Here is a 19,095-nt window from a genome sequence, read left to right on the forward strand (position 1 = left end):
CGATAAAACAACAAACAGGGATAAAGTTACACAACCGTGTGTATATATATATAACTGCAGAAGTACATCTGTGATCAGCCACAGCTAAGCGTGATTTATACTGTGGTTCCCCCGATGAGCATTAGTGAGAATTTACAGTCAGTAAGCTCAACAGTTCAAACCTTTTTGACAGGAAGAAATATCCATCTTGGACCACGGCAAACCAAACTGGAGACCACAATCCAAGAATAATCTCACCCGGAGCGACAGCCCCCTACACGTCTGGATGTGTGAGGTTATGCGAGGCATGTGAACGACTTAGTAACTCTAAGCCTGTCATGAGCAAAGTGGCATTAGCTATATAGAGTAAGTGACACATATAGCGTTACATGTTAGACTTAGGGGACCCTGGCCCACATTTCACTGCTTGGCACAGAAACAAGATTGTACACAAAAACAAAAACATCGAACTTCAATCTTTGTTACAGCAAATGCAGCCAAACTAACCAGGAACTTGTTTTCTCACTGAGCCGAGGCTGTGAAATAACTTAAGTATATGATTTCATTATGAGAATCTTTTTTTTCCCCTCTGTCGCCCAAATATCCATGTCCTCTCATCAGATGGTGATTTATGAGCTTCGTGCTAACACTTGCGCAGCAGCTCGATGATTTGCGTTCAGCAGCTGGTTCTAAATTACATCTACTCAGTGAGCTCCTATCATAATATTCCCATCTGGCCCGGTGTCGCACTATCGACGAAATGCAGGCGTCATTTATTCTGACACTATTGGTCCCGCAGGATTTACTGTCATGTAGCTACTTGTCCATGTTCAAACTGTCTCCAGGCTAACACGGCCTGGTGGGAGCATCAGTTACACGTTACCCTCCCTCTCTCTCTCTCTCTGTCACTGCCTGTGTATGTATGTAAACAACACACACACACACACACACACATACACATATATATATGTATATCCCAATTCCTAAAAATCCCAATGGACTTAGACAGTACTTTGTACATTTGTTAGAAGAAGTGCTATGATGAAGTGTATTATATATTATTGTATAGTTTTTCAATTTTTTCTCATCAAGTTTCTTATACCTCAACAAATCACCAGTAGTAAAGACATTGAGTGTTGTGCAGTCATAGTACTTTTTACTTGGATCACAGATTGTACTTTTAATCCATACACTACTTTGAAAAACACAATTATATGTGAAATATTCTACTCGTTTATCATTTCTGTATCCCTATGTACACATTAGCAGGAATTGAAACACTCTTGGGCTACACAAGTTCTATCAGGTTTTTTTTCTGTGTTCTACTGAATAAAAAACAAAATATTTTAATATATTTTTGTGTCCTTTTCATTTTGTTTTTTATATTAACTGATGGCAAATGCTGGCTTGTATGAAGAAACTTATTAAACAGTGCCCTCTGCTGGAATCTTTCTGTCTGTACAACACATAGGCCTAATCATATTGACTTAGATTTACCAACACTGCATGTAATATGCTCAACCTTGTTTATGTTACACTTGGGACACGTAAAATAAAAACGAGGTCCAGCAAGTTTTATTACAGGCGGTAGAGAAATCACAAATTCTCTTAATATTAAAAGGAAACAAAAAACAAATACAATATAATATTGAATCCCACTTTTAACAATTAGGTCTTGTCTATATCAAAATAAACGCTATGAATAACCTCATAACTCTCAATTCATAAAACCAGATTGCTGTTGTCAGCTGAAGATTAGAAATGATGATGCCTAACAACAGATTGCGTGAGCTATACATTTTCTTTATTGTACATAGCATCATTTTCGTATGGGTCAATTTGTCATTTTAGTCGTGATATTAACGTCACCTTCGATGTAATGAGTTAAAGATTCAGTGTGTAAGATTTAGGTGAAAGGGATGTATTGGCAGAAATTGGCAGTTTTCACTAGTGTATTTCATCTAAAATGTACAAATTGTTGTTTTCTTTACCCTAGAATGGGCCCTTTATATTTAAATATTTTATATTTATATCGGGCCGCCATGTTTTTAACAGTAGCCCAGACTGGACAAACTAAACACCTTCTGAGCTTTTACGACAACTGAAGGCTACCAAAGGTTCTCTGTCATGTCTGAAAGGGGAGGGGGAGGTAAAGGGTATTCAGCTGCAATGTGCAACTTCACCACTAGATGTCACTAAATTATAACACACTGAACCTTTAATGCAACAGCCTGAAATATAAATCTTATACTTAAAATGCTCCAAAAATGCAAGTGCCCTCAAATCAACTGAGTTACTAATTCAGATATTCAGTAAAAAGTAAAAATAAATGTATGATTTGACTTTTCAACTTAATATTTTATTTTATTCACCAAATTAATACATTTTATAATTACAGAATTTGTAAATAGTTCATGCTGAGCACTTTCTGGCTCTATATATTACTATAGGGTCTGTTTTATGATATGCCCTGGCATCAGCTAAGTATCCTTTGGAACCACATTTCCCATGAGCCTTGAAACCACCGTCGCTGCTTCAGTGCCCCACAGGTTGTTTGGAACGTAACAGGAGATGATAAGTATCCCTGCAGCTGTCAGTCAACAGGGCCGGGAGTGAAGTATGCTAAATGGGAGGGGGCGTAAATATCTGCAGGCAGGCCTGATGCGTCCCCTGTGAGAAGTGGGCATCCTGGGCAGCTGAGGTGACGACCTTCCTGGTTGAGACCAAATGACGTGGACATGTGAGATGCTAATTATAAGACGGCATGATTACTATTCCGGTGCTGAGCAATGGCGTCAGCGTTTTGGGCCATACCTTCAGTGCTCTGTGTTTCAGGGATTCAGGGCCGTGTCACGAGAGTCATACAGTTGAACAGCGCTCAATCAGCCATGCCGGCCTTTAGGCTGCTTTCCCAAAGGAATAAATTTAGACTTGACTTTTGTCTTATCTTCCCTAGCACTTAACATACCTTTGATATCTTCTTCTTGTACAACAATAACACCAGCTCCCCTGAGGCATGTGCCGAGGCCCCACATACTGCTGAGCTTCAGCTTTCCATTTTTCCTCTGAGTGTTTACCTTTCTGTCAAGATTCTTCACATAATTACCACCACCATGTATTCACTCCCTGGCCGTTTGGTTTGTTTGTTCATTGGTTTTCTTCTCGTTTGTCTGGTCAGCAGGAGTACGCAAAAACTACTGACTGGATTTACGCAAAAATTATATTTGTATGTTGGTGTGGGTCCTGACAAAGAGGTGGAAGAGACAATAAACAAACATTTTCATCCATTTCCCAGACGATAGCTCATGGATGTTGATGGAGAAAACAATCAGGCATAGTAAGGGGAATAATATCCATGAACGTAAGCGATCTGGTGCAGCTTGATTGAATCTAAAGGGAGCTGTTGGTGGAGGTATGGGAGCCTTTCTCGCTGGAGACGCTTTCTGTCCTCTCACCTTAAAGTGCACACATGCTCTTTTCTCACTGCTGGATTAGTTGAGCACCATTTCTCTCAAGTCAAGTCAAGTGCATAAGTGCAAACCTCAGTTTCTATTTTGAGAATATTTGCAGAAGAACTCCACAAGACGCTGACTCAGGGCTGCAGAACCTAAATAAGAGCATATCACCAGCTTTTGCCTGTCTGCAGAGACCTTTAAAGTCTACCCTTGGTAATTAAAAAACAATGGTATTATGTCTGATATTTAAATGTTACATTAGAAGAGGATCAAAATGCCCTGATAGAGCAAAGTATAGAAATTTTAAAAAGTACAGAGAGGAAAAATAAATCCTTGAAGTATAAAATAGTGAAAAAACAAAAGATAACGTTAGAGGTCTGATTGTGGTAATTGATTGTAGAAAGATAATTAAATAAGTAATTAGATATACATGGATAAATATCTAAATAAGAAGGTGCTGAAATACAGAATCAAAGGTGAGGTGTGATGGGAATCGCTTTAACAAACAAAAAAGTATAATGTAACACAACATAGTAAAACAATAAATAACAATACTACAAGTAATTGTAGGTATAAATTATTAGCAGTAATAAAAATAAAAATAATGATGACGATAATAAACAACAAGAGTTATTAGTATTATATATAAGAAAAGACAAAAAAAATATTTTGAGCACCTAGATTTTACTATTTTCCTTATATACTGTTCAAACTTTGCTTATCAGCCTTCAAGCCTTTGCACTCAGCTGTTCATACTCTGAATGTTTGGGCCTTTATCAAGAGATAATTCAAGCGATGCATCCAAATGTTTAATCGTCATGAAGCTCGATCAAATTCAAATAATGTAAAGGGCGGAACAGGAGAATGAGAAAACAGCTGTTATCTTTTCTTTTTATAAAAATTCCTAAGTCACAAACACAAACTCAGCTAAAGACGGAGAGGCTGTCGAGGGCCGGGTGAGAGGGAGGGACGCTGAGGAGAAGAAGGAGAAGAGGAAGATGGGAGGTGGGGGGGGAGACAGAGGGTGCACTGTCAGGGCACAGAGAGGCAGGCTGAGCGTTCACGGCCCGGGCGTAGGTAGATCACCGGACAAATGCTGAGTCCAGAGCGAGTGGAACGGTGAGGAAACAGAGAGGGAGATTCACACAAGGAGAGAAGCGTGTGAGAAGCATTGTGGGACTGTTTGGGGGCAACAGGAGCCGGCGGTGGACAGGTGGAGGAGGGCAGCCGAGCCTGAGGGGATGCTGTGAAAAGGGGAAAGGTGCCAAGTGATGGAGCTCGAGGCAACCAGCAGGAGGACACAACTAGTCAGGTAAAGCAGTTTGGCATCTTTATTATGATTCGAATCTTTATTTGAAGTTGTTTCAGAGTCTACTTCATAATTGTTTCTAATAACCTGTAGCTCCATTCATTTAACAAGTGTGTGTGTTTCCATGCTTTGAAGAAAAAGACTATTGTTGCATTGTTTGTTTCTTATCCCGGCTGATGTGATGCACAAGAGGAAACATAACAGGCCTGTTGTGGGACTGGGATGTCCCAGTTGTATTTATCCTGCAGCAATGTCTCCTACAGGCCAATTCTACTTCACACAGCCGTATGAAATATGCAAGCATACACGTCTTCGTCAGGCTGTGAAATGAGACATTTCACAGCTTACATCATGACATATTAAAGGCGACTGTATTGTCCTGACATTAAAAGGCACGAGAGCGTAGGAGACATGCTAATGTTTTTGTTTGAGTGTGAGGGAGGACATTTCGTCCGTGGACGCATTCAACATGCTCTGTGTCCAACTTCACATGATGCTGCAGGGACCTGGGCAGCTACAAAGCGAGCTCTGTGTGCCGCACAAACCCACTGTTTGTCCTCCCCTCCGTCCCTCTTTAGCATTTCAAGTCTCCTCCTCCCCAAGCAAGTGACCCCCAACTGATTAAGAAGGAGATTTTCCAAATATTTCACAACACCCACGTAACCCCCAGCGGCTACGAGGTTGCATCTCGCACAAAGACTTGATTGTTTTCATTTATTTACTCTGAGTCTCCCTCGTATGGGATTGTGGTCGATTTGGACATAGATTGTGGATGCTCGGCAGCGTCTGGGGTCGCCCACGAGTGCTTGCGGAGGCCCCGTGTGAGACGTTTCCCAGGAGTCTGTTATCTTCAAGTTCATCAGGGTCAACAAGGACAAGTACAGTTTAGAGGAGGAAGGAACAAAGGTGGTACTAAAATAAGAATTTTGTTTTAGTAGTCGAGTACAGTGATTATGCTGGGAAACACGCATACACACACAGGCTATATAGTTGATATACATATCAAGTAGAAACTATAAGGAATAGAGTAAATATTATAATGAAGTAATGAAAAATACAAAAACTCAATCAATCAATCAATCAATGAATCTATCCATCCATCCATCCATCATCTATCTATCTATCTATCTATCTATCTATCTATCTATCTATCTATCTATCTATCTATCTGTCTATCTATCTATCTATCTATCTATCTATCTATCTATCTATCTATCTATCTATCTATCTATCTATCTCTCTATCTATCTATCTATCTATCTATCTATCTATCTATCTATCTATCCATCTATCCTATCTATACGTGTGTGTGTGTGGTGTGTGTGTGTGTGTGTGTGTGTGTGTGTGTGTGTGTGTGTGTGTGTGTGTGTGTGTGTGTGTGTCTACAAAACACAGATTTAGCATCAAGTGACTTTAACAGTATGTTAATTGAAAATCATGTGAGTTGCAATTGTATATAAAAAAAGTATCAATTTTTAATATTATTATAACTATGCAGTACTAAGTTTATTATATCAAACTTGAATCCTGGGTCATAGGTGCAGGTGCAGGAGAAGTGTCACTATATGACCTTAGATACATATATAAACAAAACATATATAAACAAATATAATATACATGTATATATCATAAATACCTAAACATGCAGTCTTTATGAGAGTGTATGGCTGCACAGAAAAACACAGACCCCTGACACATCAACACTTCACTTCTCCAGCACCACACAGTCCAAGCTGCAGTTCTGCAGCTCGGGACACATTCCAAACCTCGTCTGACATACCAGCCGGTCCCTGCTGCCTGATTGGTTTTCACACTGTCCCCGGGCCCCTCCCTGCTACCACGGCGACGCAGCTGTCACCTGTCAGTTTCGTGGTGGGGATGCGCACCGGCCTGTTGTGGCTCAGAATAGAACAGTGCTAGAGTTTTGCCGTGGAAGTGGGAGAGAGCGCAACCCCGAAGAGTCCGGGAAGAATGACCAGTTGACGAGGGAAAAAATCTCAACTATACGGGAATGTAGGATATGTGTGGTCGCAGGATTGTGGGTGCTGCTCATGGGAGTGACTGGATGTTTCTGGTTCAGTTTGCATTGGTAAGGCCTCATGTATTAGCCTCACCAACCAGACTCAGTGAGTTAATTCAAATGCATGGGCGGCATGTCGTTTAGTGCATCAGCATATGTTGTAGAATTTCCACTGCCTTGAAGAAGTTCCTCAGATGTTGTGGTGAAGTATTTGGATATTTGTCAGATACGGAAAAATCCAGGTTCACAGTTTATTTTGAGTGCAACTCTGCAAAAACGTGGATTAGCATAAATGTGACATTTTTATCAAGCTGTGATATTTATTTAGAACTTTTTGTAAGTCTTTCCTCCTCGCACCATCTGGCACCAGTTTTTCAGCTGCATGTCTGTCTGTACATGAATTCTCTTCTTTCCCTGCAGAATGGAGGACCAGGACAGAGTGAGCCAGAGTTCCAGCGTCGCCACCATCTCCTACTTTCCCGTCAGAATGGTTTGTTCTCTGGTTTGCATGGCTCTCGTTTTGTTACGTGTAGGCGTGGAAAGATTTCCTGTGACAGGAATGTAAATATTGCTTGTGTTCACCTGATAGGAAAGCGATGGAAAGGTGCAAGCCTTTGGGAAAAGGTGCCAGGCCGCCAAGAGAGACCCAAACTGTCCTGTGGTCATTCGAGGATGGCTCAACAAAAAAGTAATTTTCCGATTTAAACATTTTACACCTTCATCACTCAGTGTGCGACTGAGTTAAGCCCCTATCTAATCTTCCCTCTGCAGGATAGCTCTGGTTTGAAGCTCTGGAAGAGACGATGGTTTGTCCTCTCCAACTACTGTCTGTTCTACTATAAAGGTAAGAAGGAGCGCAGCTTGTTTCTCAGCACTTTGTCTGGGAGACACTCTTTTCATGTGTTCGGGATGTACTCACCAGGCGTCTCTGCTTTTGTTCATTTCTCTCCCGTCCTCCGTCAGACAGCAGAGAAGAACTGGTGCTCGGCAGCATCCCACTCCCCAGCTACAAAATTCTGTTCTGCACGCCGCGAGAATGCAAGAACAGAAAGTTCACCTTCAAGGTATCGTCATTTAACTGCTACACAATTGAGCATGCAATGTGTGCAAAATGTAAGATATAATATATACACGTGTTAGTTTTAAAGGTGGAGTTAGTGATTCTGGACTATTGATAATTGAAAACAAATACACCCCTCCCTTCACTGCTCCGTCAGAAGCTCCACCCTACACATTCATAGTGATTCAAGGTGAAGCACTGATCTCAAAATCTGAATTAGCCACCACAGACATCAGTGTTATCTGTTGACAAAAAACACCTTCTGAATCTACACAAACCAGAAGAAGCCGCGGCAGTGAGTGTCAGCTTCTTCAAGGGCAGACAGTCAGACACTGATGTACCCTTACTGGTGTTTGTGACTGTGTTGCCTGCTCTGAGGATGTTACGCCGTGGTCCAGAGGCAACTCCTGATGGTCCCTCAACCGTCGAAACAGCTCACCGAAGCCCTTTCGTTATTTTGTCAGCTTCTTAGGGGCAGCCAGTGAGGAGATATTAGGAGAATTTGACAAAAAGTGACCCTGTGAAGCTTCCAGATTGAGCAAATTAACTCTTCAACAGGAAAATTCCCACTATTTCACTCTCTACATAGAAATACTGAAACCTATCAAATCAAATCAAATTAAATCAAATTTTATATGAACCCTTTTGTAATTGGGTTCAGTTTTGTGTTTGGTCAGTTTAATCAACTCAGTGCCGATAATTCAACCTTTAACTCGACATAAAACTATCACCAGAAATATGATTCTTCCGGCAAACTATAGTACATTTGAAATCCACTGCCACGGATCCTGTATGAGGGGGATAGCTAGAGTGAATTGTTGTGATTGATCTCTGTCAAATTAGGTGGTGCACCAGGGAATGCGTTCTTATTTCTTCAGCGCCGACACTCAGGAGGACATGTTGGGTTGGGTCCGAGCCCTCAGCCAGTCAGCGTCAATGGATGCAGACAGCTACATGAACAGGTACCACAATAACACACCATGTGTTGTGCAGTGACTGTCACATATTGCAATGATTTCACCGATTGTGCCTTTTTTGTTTTTTTCACTCGCTGCATTCTCCCTCCCCTCAGGCGTTGCTCAAGTTATCAGGATTTCACACAGATAGGTGGCAGCAGTGAATCGGTGGACTTCCCCAAATCCCCCTCAGATGGAGAGGGTCCCTCCCAAAAGCACAGGAACGTCAGCAGGACCGTGAGCGAACCGAGTCAGCTCACTGGCGGGAGGATGGGGACGTCGCACTCACAGCAGAGGGGGAGGCGGCGTGTGCGTCACAGAAACAGCAGGTCTCAGAGTGTGAATGGCACATATTTAAATCCCAGTGGTCTGTTTGAAGTGGGGGAAAAAAAAGATAAATGACAAAAGGATCTAAATTCAGCATTTGGTTGTGTTTCTCTCACAGCCCTTCGAACACAACACCCAGTCCCCCAGAATTCGGCAGGAGAAGAGCCTGTGCTGCACATCAAGAGGAGGATTCTTTCCCGGGCCTAAACACACCACCCACGGAGACGATGGGAACAGGCTCCCTGACCTCCAGAGGTCAGCTGGGGTCACGACCCCACACGCCGGTGGGAAGGGTCGACATTCGACCATACGATGAGCTGGTCATGACGCCACAGACCCTGTACTACGCACCTTCCTCACCTAAGCTGGAGTTCAAGTCCACTCCTACTACTCCAGTGACAGAGAGGTGGCAAAGCAAGGTCAGGAAATACAATAGAGTGGTTTCACTATATGGTGCAAAATCTAAAGAATTAGTCAATAATAGCAATGTGCAAGTGAAAATAAATAACTGGTAAAACTCAGATTTAATGGCATTTTAACAAGCACTAAAAACTTAAGTCAAAAAGTATTTATTTGTATTATGTTTGCTTGTTTGAATAAATAAAAAATGGAAATAAGGAAAATACATAACTCAAAATGTAGGTTAATACTACATATTAATTTTAGTAAACGTAAGCAATGTTACACCTATGCCAAGTATATCCAAAAACATAATAACATATACATAATGATTTGTACTTTACTTTCCTTTCACTCGAGGGTGAAAACTAGTGGTGTCAGCTAAATTCCAAGTAATCTGCTTTGAAGTGGTTCTCGACAAAAAAGCACAAAGAGCACAAAAACACATGATTATCTGTTTACTCATAAGCCTGTGAAGACAGTTGGATAATTTCTCACGTGGTTGTAGGAGCTATTGAAAAGTTTGGGAAAATGATGTTATCGACTGTGGATCTGTGGTTTTTGGGGCTTTGGAAACCTCGCTCTTTGATTTTAACTGCTTTTTTTTCATCAGTGAGTCCAACAACTTTATGGAAATGCAACACTAAATTGCTGGAGCGGCCCTTAAAAGATATAACACGTAACAATTCTTCATTAAAATGTCAAAAAATTTCTAAACCTATATATTTTGTTGACAATGTTCAAACCCAGAGAAATCCCCAATTTTTATTCAAGGTAGCGGGACCTTTCAGACCTTTTTTGGCCCCAGATCCGTTTTTCCCGTGGTTTTGTCCGACTATGACATCACTAAGCAACGTAGCCAGTTAGCTGTTTGTATTGGTCACTCGTAATGTATCAGGATTTTACCTCGTCCATGAACTTAGTGGCCGAAATCACGTATTGCTTGTTTAAACTATTTATTTTTCACCAAACAACTCATGTTGCTCACATCCTTCTCTTTCACCGTTTACAGCCCACGCCTACATATGGTTCAGTTCATCACATGTCGGGTGGAAGAAGGCCTTTAGGAAAGGTGACTATAATAGTGCACGACATATACATTCACAAGGAACAATAAATTCACAGCAAACCATCCAAGTGTTCAGCACATCACAGATACTGATGAGTGCAATAACGTCCCAGTATCCTAAAACCTTCCAGAACGGTCATTGACGTGAGTCGGATTTTACCCCTTGAGCTTTTAAGGCCACTGCTTCTCTCTCTTGACGTGATGTCTACCTGCTGTGTTTTCCTTCAGAGCTACTCCACGGGGGCACACGCAGACTTACTGCCCCCTTTGCCCCCGTCGTCCAGGGCCGCACATGCCCCCCACCCACCACACCAGCACCACCACCATCACCACCACCACCGCAACCATATGTCTGTTTGTGTGCTGCCGCCGGCTACGGTACAGGCCGCTCAGTTGTGTTCTTGTGTTGCGTTATGTGTGGGGCAGCTACAGAACTGTCAGCGGAGTTGTGTTGCGTTCGTTTTTGTGTGATGTCGCCTTTGTACACTGTGCTTGTGTTGTAACTGTGCGGGCTTTTAACAAATGGGGCTCTAACAGCAGTATTTGTCTCGTTTTGTATTGTCATTAATATTTGCAGTGTCAATTTGTATTTGTGACTAAATCATATTGTGTTTGTTATTGCCATTGCTATTGTGCTTTTACATTAAATGTATATATCTGTGTTTTGTGTGTATTACTCCCATGTTTATACTACATGCAATTGCTATTGCATGAAGCTGCTGTTTGCTAAATGACAAATGCGTCTTATGTAAGTTCATGTTGAATAACTTTCGCTCAGATTCACGCCCAAACACATAATACATGACTGTGGTGTCTTTGTTTGTGTCGGTCACTGCGCTGAAGCTCTCACTGTGCCCTTATGAAACAGAGCTCTGTCACAATATTCAACCATTCAAGCTTTAACCTACACACAGTACATTAAACATCCATTAACTTTGGCGAGCACAAAGGATTTAATTTTAAAAGATTAAACAAATAGTTCTTGAAAACATTTTTTGAAGTACTACAGATTTACTATGTGGATGATTTTCAGGCCCAGAAGCCTGACCCAAGGGAAGCTGCACCAATCAGGCCTCTGGAAAGTGATGCAGATGTGAGCATTCACCACTTTCTCTTAACAATCGTCACGAGTGTGTTGCACTCATTTATCATCTTATTGGACATTTCCCTCCATCAGCTAGATTTTGGTTTTCTCTCTCCAGGCTCTGTTGACAAGGTTGTGCGGGTGTGATAAGCTGCTTCAATCGCTGTCTATAGAACTGTCCCAGCTACAAATGGATAAGGTCAGTAACATCCAGCCGACAGATATTAATACACTGTGATGCCTCGTATTAGCCTGGTTATATGCCTCTCAAATTTAAAATACTTCTTGTACAGGACAGTGTCCACTGTGCATTGGAGGTGTCCAGGCTGCAGCTGGAGGAGTGGCAGAGTCAGGGGCCCCGCGCCCAGGAGGAGGCGCTCATCCAGAAGGCTTTGCTCCAGGAAGACCTGGTTACAATCCGGGCCAGAATGTGTGACGCATCGATGGTGGGTAGATTGTTAGAATAGAGACCTTATTTTGTATTGATAATCAACTATTTGTTGTTTGTAACTCTCCCTCTTTTTATTCAGGAAATCGAGAGAGTGTGGAGTCAATATGAGCGAATGGAGAGCGAACTGTCTGTCCTACGCTCGCACCTTCAGCACATCTGTAACTTTGGAATGCCACAGGTATTTTCTAAACTACAAAATTTGATGTTTTTTGCACAAAAGGTAAAATAATGCATGTTTATCGTAACATATGTACACGTTACACGTTGCCCTTACCGTGATTGACTCTTCACCCAAAAGTTAAAAGTGTCCTTCGATATTTCAAGAATAAAATATTTTTTTGTTTCATTCTTATCAGGAGCAGTCTCAGGCTCAGAGAGAGCTGTGGATGATGGAGGACATCCTCGCCGGACTGAAGGTCAACAGGGATCATTTCCGCTTCATGTTGGGGCTCCAGAGGCACCACGGTAAGGATCAGTCACTCCGACCGTAATGTCTCAACAAGGTGGTTATGTCCATAGGTTATGAAAAGTTTTGATTCAATGTGATGTGGTACTAGTGGTTTAATATTTTAATACATTCCTAAACCAGTGGAAAACCTATAACGCGTTTTACTATTCAATATTTTTCGGTTTTTAGTTGAGTTTTGTCTCTTTTAATGGTTTATTACACAAAACAAAAGCAGAACTTTTCATGCATCATATCCTTTGTTTTGATTTGAGTACCTTATATCAAACTACAGTATTGAATAGTTACAGCACACTCCTACAATTATCTATGAAAATCTCACATACATGGATTGATTGCACAAAGGATGCCTAGACGGGTGAAAAAATGCAGTAAAGTGAATTAAAAAACTAGGCAACATTATATGCAAAAAAAAACAACAATATACATCCATCCTATCAGCCTAATGCATAAGAGCCTCTTAGCTAAGCAAACTTCAAACTACACAAAAAAATCGTCTTTACACAGGAAATAGGGAGTTGAGTCTTTAGAGTGAAAAAATCTCTTCATCAACTTCACCACCACCAGCCAATAAGAAATTTAAGTCTGAGAAGTAACTGTATTGATGCTATATTTCATTCTGTGCAGTGTCTTGGTTTTGTCAATTGTTATGCAATTGCTCCTTGCTGCCATTTGGTGCCGCCAATGTGCAAAGCCGCCCGGTTCTTCTTGATCGAGCACATGAAACCTGACAATGGACGAACAGTGTCAACACTGTGACCTTTTCTGTCTCGCCCTCAGTGTTCCAGCCAGCTGCCCCACATCCTGGATCCCCTGGCTCACCCACAGAGAGGCTGCAGAGTGGACTGCCAATGGTACGACTCAGGTCCATTGTTGCTTTGTCAGTGACCCCAGATGTGTGTTGTCTGCGAATTAACAAACGTGTAGTTATTGTCGACTCAATAGGCAAAGGTTAAATCAAACTGCTGACGAGATCTTTGAGTTTTATTGTGTGTTTTCTTGCAGTATGTCAACAGCATTTTCGAGGATCGAGGAAAAATTCTGTAAAAAGTATCCTACTGTTTAAGCAGAAAAAACTTTTTTACCTACAATTAAAGTCGGTATCACATCAAACACTAGTTCTACTTCTCTCCGAATATCCAGAAATCCAGATTTAGCACAGGGGGATGATGTCAAGGTCCTATACCGATACACGTGGTCAACCAATCACGAGTTAGTCTCAGCTGTCAGTCATGATGTTTCCCTGTAGCATCAAATAAAACATTTGGACAAACATTAGTATCATATCAAATATCATAAATGGTATACTTGAGAACATAGTATTTGATGTGTACTGACGTTTTTAATTTGGTCCATGTCTTATCCATTGACATGAAGGAGGCAGGATCTATGAAGTACACTACAGCCAACCACCAGGTGGCGATAGTGACGCTTTGGCTTCACTTCCATCTTTATGTACAGTAACATACGTGGAGTATCAGTCTGGTAGATATAATTAGATTTTCCATCATGGCTTCATGTTTTCCTTGTGATTATGATCCCAACAGGATGTGGAACAGGAGCCACCTGCCCGACCAGCGTTACCCCAGGAGCTAGAGGAAAGCCAACAGAGCAGGGACCAGGGCCATGATTACACAGAGTCACTATATGAGGTAGGAAATATTAATATTAAATGTATGTCAGATATAGGTTTGAGCGTCTTTTCATGTTCCTCTCTGCTTATGTTTCAGGGAATCTACAGCCACACTGTTGAGCCAGCCCATAGACGAGGGAACCGCCAGCCTGACCTCCTTATTGGGAAAGCACAGAGAGACACATCTGGTCGGCACAGATATACTCAATATACAAATACAGAGTACATGAAAAGATGGCCAATACGTTCATATTTTCAGACTCATCTAATATTCAACAGCTTTAATAGGTGTTTTATGCAAAAGGCTAAATCATGAGTCCCCAGCGGCTTTGTCTTCATTTTTCCCCTCTCTCTCTCTCTCTCTCTCTCTCTCTCTCTCTCTCTCTCTCTCTCTCTCTCTCTCTCTCTCTTCCTGTCACCATCTCCTCCCACCCATCCTCTCTCTCATCGCTAATATCCTTGTCCTCCTGTTTCCTACATTCTCATTTCATCTTTAGAATCCCAGTCTGGTTCAAAGTGGAACCCAGCAGACAACCAATCAAGCAAGGTTTGACTCTTTCTCAAATTTTGGACGTGTGTGCGATGTGACCCAAAACGCACCAAATATAGATGCAGTCAAAGCTGATTTTTCCTCAATCCTGCAATCACAGCCAAATTCCAATTCTTTGATTCTCTCATCTTGCTTGCAATTAGGGCATGTTGCAGTGCCTGTTGTGAGCGAGGGGGGGCGGTAGAGGCTCGTGTCTTCTCACTTCTGCCACCCAACCCCCCCTTTCTCACATGCACACACACACATACAAACATACAGATGCAAGCAGCCACACATATGCTCATGCACAAATACATCTCTGCACAAACACATGCAAACGCATAGCCCTGATAATAATCTGTATGTTTATAGACGCGTTTTTGATATGTAAATCATAGATCCTGCTTTACCTCTGCACATGTACGTAAAGGTGCTGAGGTGCAGAGTTCATAGATGACTCATAACAGACTATATCCTTTCTAGAAGGCGAAGATGAGTGAAGAGGAGCAGATAGAGAGGATGAAGAGAAATCAGCAGAGGATGACTAATAGGAAGAAACCTCCCATATCCCCTATGGGCACCCAGAGTCAGGGTTCAGACCCACGAGAGGAGGTTTGCCATATCATTAATCAGTATAACTAAATTATATAATACATACTGATATACTTTTAGTCATTGTGTTAATTATACTCTATCTTGGTATTTCTTTAGGCACCCTTTCCTTTGAGGGTGACACGAGTTGTTACATCCGTACTGCCGTCCTCTCTTGTGGCCCGGCGGGTTTCTGTCGAGGATCCCCCAGCTGAGCTCGACAATCCACTGCCCGAGCAGATCCCACCGGAGATGCAGCAGAGGCCGGCTGAGCACAGACAAAAATTGTTGAATAAGCCACCTCGGCGTCTGCTGCCAGAGAGCCCAGATCAAAACCGGTACTCAGCGGAAATGCACCAGGATCAGCCTGTTAAAAAGACAAGCAGACAGCAGCATCCGGGAGTGCTGAGGTCTAACAAGACAGAGTCGCGGCCAGACGCCAGCAGAGCAGAGTCTGCAAGGAATCCAGCTCGAGACCATGCAGGGTTAGGAAATGAAAGAGTGGGCTTGGAAGTTATGGTAAGGAAAAAATAAAGTGTACTTTTATCTTGTCCAATTCTTGCTAGGGTTAGGGTTAGGGTTAAAGTTAGGGACATAACCTTGACTTTAGTTACAATATATTTTGGGTAATTTGCTGTAGGTCGGACCTTTTAGAAAAACAAATGACAGAAATATAAATGTACTTATTGTACTATGGAGTTTATGTTTAATCAGTGTTCCTTTGTTTGTCTGATAGTAAGCAGCATTGTGCAAAAACTTCTCGGTGGATTACCATGAAAGGTGTGGTGTGGGTCAGGGAAGAATCCAATACATTTGGGGTGCCAATCTGGATCAGGGGGCGGTTCCATGATTTTTCTTCCCTTTCTGTTACTTTGCGAGATGGTTGATTCGTCATGTTCTTGAATACAATTCGGTGCATCTTGATTTAATTTAAGGGGACTATTTAGTGGGGACTGCAGGTCTACTGAGTGCTATTGTAGTTTGAAATTTGGGAGGGATTGTCCACAAACCAACTGTTTTCCTTGATGCTTTTGTAGCACAGACTTGTCTACAGTTCATCTTGATGGAAATTCCCATATAAAGATAATAAAAGCCTTGTGGAATCAAACAAATAAACCACTGTTAAGTCTATCTCCACAACCCTTAACAGAACATTAAATCAAATTCTGAAGGCTTCCGTAATAATGTTAATTCCTTCACATCATTTTCTACTTATCATTACTGTATTAAAATGATTTATTACATTGATTTGTCCCACAAGTTCATTGTGGTGGACTGTGCATTCTAATGTGAAACTGTTTGAACAGGAGGAGGAACGACCTTCTGCCCTCCTGACCCCTGACACGGACCCAGACCTCTGTCTGACCCCTGAGCAGAGAGAGGCCAAACTCCGACGTGTGGAACGGATACGGGAGAGAGTCATACGAAGGTGGGACTTTTTTTATTTAAATGTTACGTAGACCACTTTCCCCTTCACTTGAACTGTGTGTACAGTATGTATGCTTTAGGTGCATCTCATTATAGTTGTTCTATCAATCTATCAATGCACATATGTCATTATTTGAATTATCTATCTATCTATCTATCTATCTATCTATCTATCTATCTATCTATCTATCTATCTATCTATCTATCTATCTATCTATCTATCTATCTATCTATCTATCTATCTATCTATCTATCAGCGCAGTCAGAGAGAGTGCTACAACACACAGTCAACTACCAATCCGGGTCAAGGGGCAGGAAGTCCACCAGGTGCCTCCTGACACAGCTAGAAAACAAAGAATAAAATCAGGTGCGTCCCTGTTTCCCAACAATTAATCAATAAGTTGAGTATCCTGAATGAGTTCAAGAAAAGTTCTGCTCTGCTCGTGTTTTCAGATCATGAAAACCATCCATCCTACGATGGATATGGAAACTGCGTGGATGACACGAGAAGTCCTGCAGAGCTTCAGCTTTCTAGTGGAACATCTCAGGATGAAGACGAAAGAGATGTGAAAAAATGTAAAAGTCAAATCAAGATTGGGGACAAAACACAACGCAAACATCACAGTGGAAGAACAGGGTTTGCCAAAACTAAAATCAAACGTCCAGCCTCGCCGTATCATATCACATCTATGACCGTATACCAAAAAGATGGAGGCATGGGATTTATGAGCTGCAAGGTCGACGAGGAGGAAAAGCTCGAAGAAACTGCCGATGAGGATAATGAAAGCAACTTTTCATCTTCGGACCTGAGAGCCAAGTGGTTTCTGTCCACCAGCCAGTGGCAGGGGTTCACACCTCTGCAAAACCATGGCATAGACTCGCTGTGCACTGAGGAAGCCACAGACATCGAGCAACAAGCAGCGTGCACTGACGACGTCACTGATTCCACTGAGATGTCGCCTGCAGTGTCTGAGAGCTTAGAGAAAATGAAAGAGAACCATTCGCTCTTCTATAAGATCGCATGTGACCTCAGTATCTCAGACACAGACATAACAAAGAATGATGGGAATACCAACACCCTGATTTCAAGTCAGCCAGAGGAGGAAGAAGAACTGTTTATCACTGAATCTGTACCAGATGAACTGACCAGTGACGCTGAGAGATCTCGTAACCAAGGCAGCAGCCTCTTAACTGATAAACTCCGAGATCCGACAGTAGAAACCAAGGACGAAGCAACGCTTAACACCTCAGAAAAGGTCCAAGAAAAAAAACCTGAAGACACCTCAGGAGAAGACACCGAGTTGAAAATTAAAGACACTACCCATGAAGCTTCTGCTCCGGATGTTGATTCTAACCAGACCCTGGACGAATGTGCAAAGGAAAGAGATGACAGTTGGACCAAAGAGTTGTGCGATAGGAAGGTGGACCAAGAGAGATCTGAGGAGTTGAGGAAACCAAGAAGTTTAAGTGAGGAGAGCAGAGAGACGGTTCAAGAACTAGGCGACAACTCCATGTATAAGGGCAGAGGCATGATTCGGAGTGCCTCTTTTGGGAAGGCGAGGGTAACGGTGTTAAGGACAAGTTTATAGGAGCGAGAATGGCGACGGCTTAACGAGCTTAAACGAGCAAATTTGGGAAGGACAACAACTCAGCTAAGTGATTTATGGTTAAGGGAAATATCCGAGGGGGGAAGGACTGAACCTTACTTTGAGTTGAAAGTGGTAAAATGGGAACATATAATATCCGAAATGGACTTGACCTTTGGTAAACTTGAACATTTCCGTTAATCCTAACATGTGAGTGATTGGAAACAGATACAGATAAAACAGACTTTTTTTTTTAAATGTATACGAGCGTAGCGTCGTTCTTGCAGTTGGTAAACACCAAATATCGCACAGTTGCAGTCAAAGACGTTGCCCGGAACCTGACTCTAATACTTTCATTCCTCTTTGAATATGGTGGCTGCTTATGGACGGCAACATAACCCTGTTAATGACACCCACTAAATGTGTTTTGTATCTCAAATAAATGATTAATAAAGATTCTGTGTGCTACACCGAGACGTCGACCCTTCTTTTAGATGTGCAAGACACGTACTTATGTTTTGCTCCTATTTCATACACCAAGCTTTTTCCTCAGTGAACCCCCACCCCCATACACACGCACGCACGCACACACACACACATGCACGGTGCTGGGGCGCTGCTCTCTGAGGAGACCTGATGCAGAATCGCGCGGAGCCACTGAAAATGCCTTTGTCACTTTAAATCCTTGCCGTGTCTCAGTCGATGACATCATTGTCTGAGAACACATTACATCACCCCTTTCCAGGCTCCCTC

General features: G+C 42.1%; 1 protein-coding gene across 5 annotated transcripts; it reads left to right on the plus strand.

Moving 5' to 3' along the window:
• The first annotated feature begins 4,458 nt into the window (after positions 1-4,458).
• On the plus strand, positions 4,459-18,816 carry si:ch211-234p6.5 (pleckstrin homology domain-containing family A member 4). 5 transcript variants are annotated; one of them, XM_035145722.2, is made up of 24 exons: positions 4,459-4,746; positions 7,184-7,253; positions 7,353-7,451; positions 7,535-7,607; positions 7,727-7,827; positions 8,667-8,785; positions 8,896-9,108; positions 9,225-9,525; positions 10,518-10,577; positions 10,803-10,952; positions 11,608-11,667; positions 11,777-11,857; positions 11,952-12,104; positions 12,189-12,287; positions 12,466-12,574; positions 13,356-13,429; positions 14,123-14,227; positions 14,306-14,396; positions 14,706-14,755; positions 15,221-15,349; positions 15,449-15,847; positions 16,636-16,757; positions 17,014-17,123; positions 17,210-18,816. In XM_035145722.2, the coding sequence occupies exons 1-24, from the start codon at positions 4,706-4,708 to the stop codon at positions 18,343-18,345; spliced, it is 3,945 nt and encodes a 1,314-aa protein (XP_035001613.2). In that variant the 5' UTR covers positions 4,459-4,705; the 3' UTR covers positions 18,346-18,816. The 5 variants fall into 5 exon arrangements, with proteins under 5 accessions (XP_035001613.2, XP_035001617.1, XP_035001616.2 ...); XM_035145726.1 differs by having other exon boundaries at positions 17,019-17,123; positions 17,210-17,350; XM_035145724.2 differs by lacking the exon at positions 4,459-4,746 and adding an exon at positions 6,608-6,869.
• The last annotated feature ends 279 nt before the right edge of the window (positions 18,817-19,095 follow it).

The sequence above is a fragment of the Hippoglossus stenolepis genome, chromosome 21 (genome assembly GCF_022539355.2).
Source record: "Hippoglossus stenolepis isolate QCI-W04-F060 chromosome 21, HSTE1.2, whole genome shotgun sequence".
NCBI lineage: Eukaryota > Metazoa > Chordata > Actinopteri > Pleuronectiformes > Pleuronectidae > Hippoglossus > Hippoglossus stenolepis.

What these genes read in the sequence shown, in the direction of transcription:
- si:ch211-234p6.5 (XM_035145722.2), top strand. Translation starts at nt 4,706, where the DNA reads ATGGAGCTCGAGGCAACCAGCAGGAGGACACAACTAGTCAG. An exon ending in TGCAGAGTGGACTGCCAATG is followed by an intron (nt 13,430 to 14,122) that starts GTACGACTCAGG and finishes TGATCCCAACAG; the next exon opens with GATGTGGAACAGGAGCCACC. An exon ending in CGGGAGAGAGTCATACGAAG is followed by an intron (nt 16,758 to 17,013) that starts GTGGGACTTTTT and finishes TCTATCTATCAG; the next exon opens with CGCAGTCAGAGAGAGTGCTA.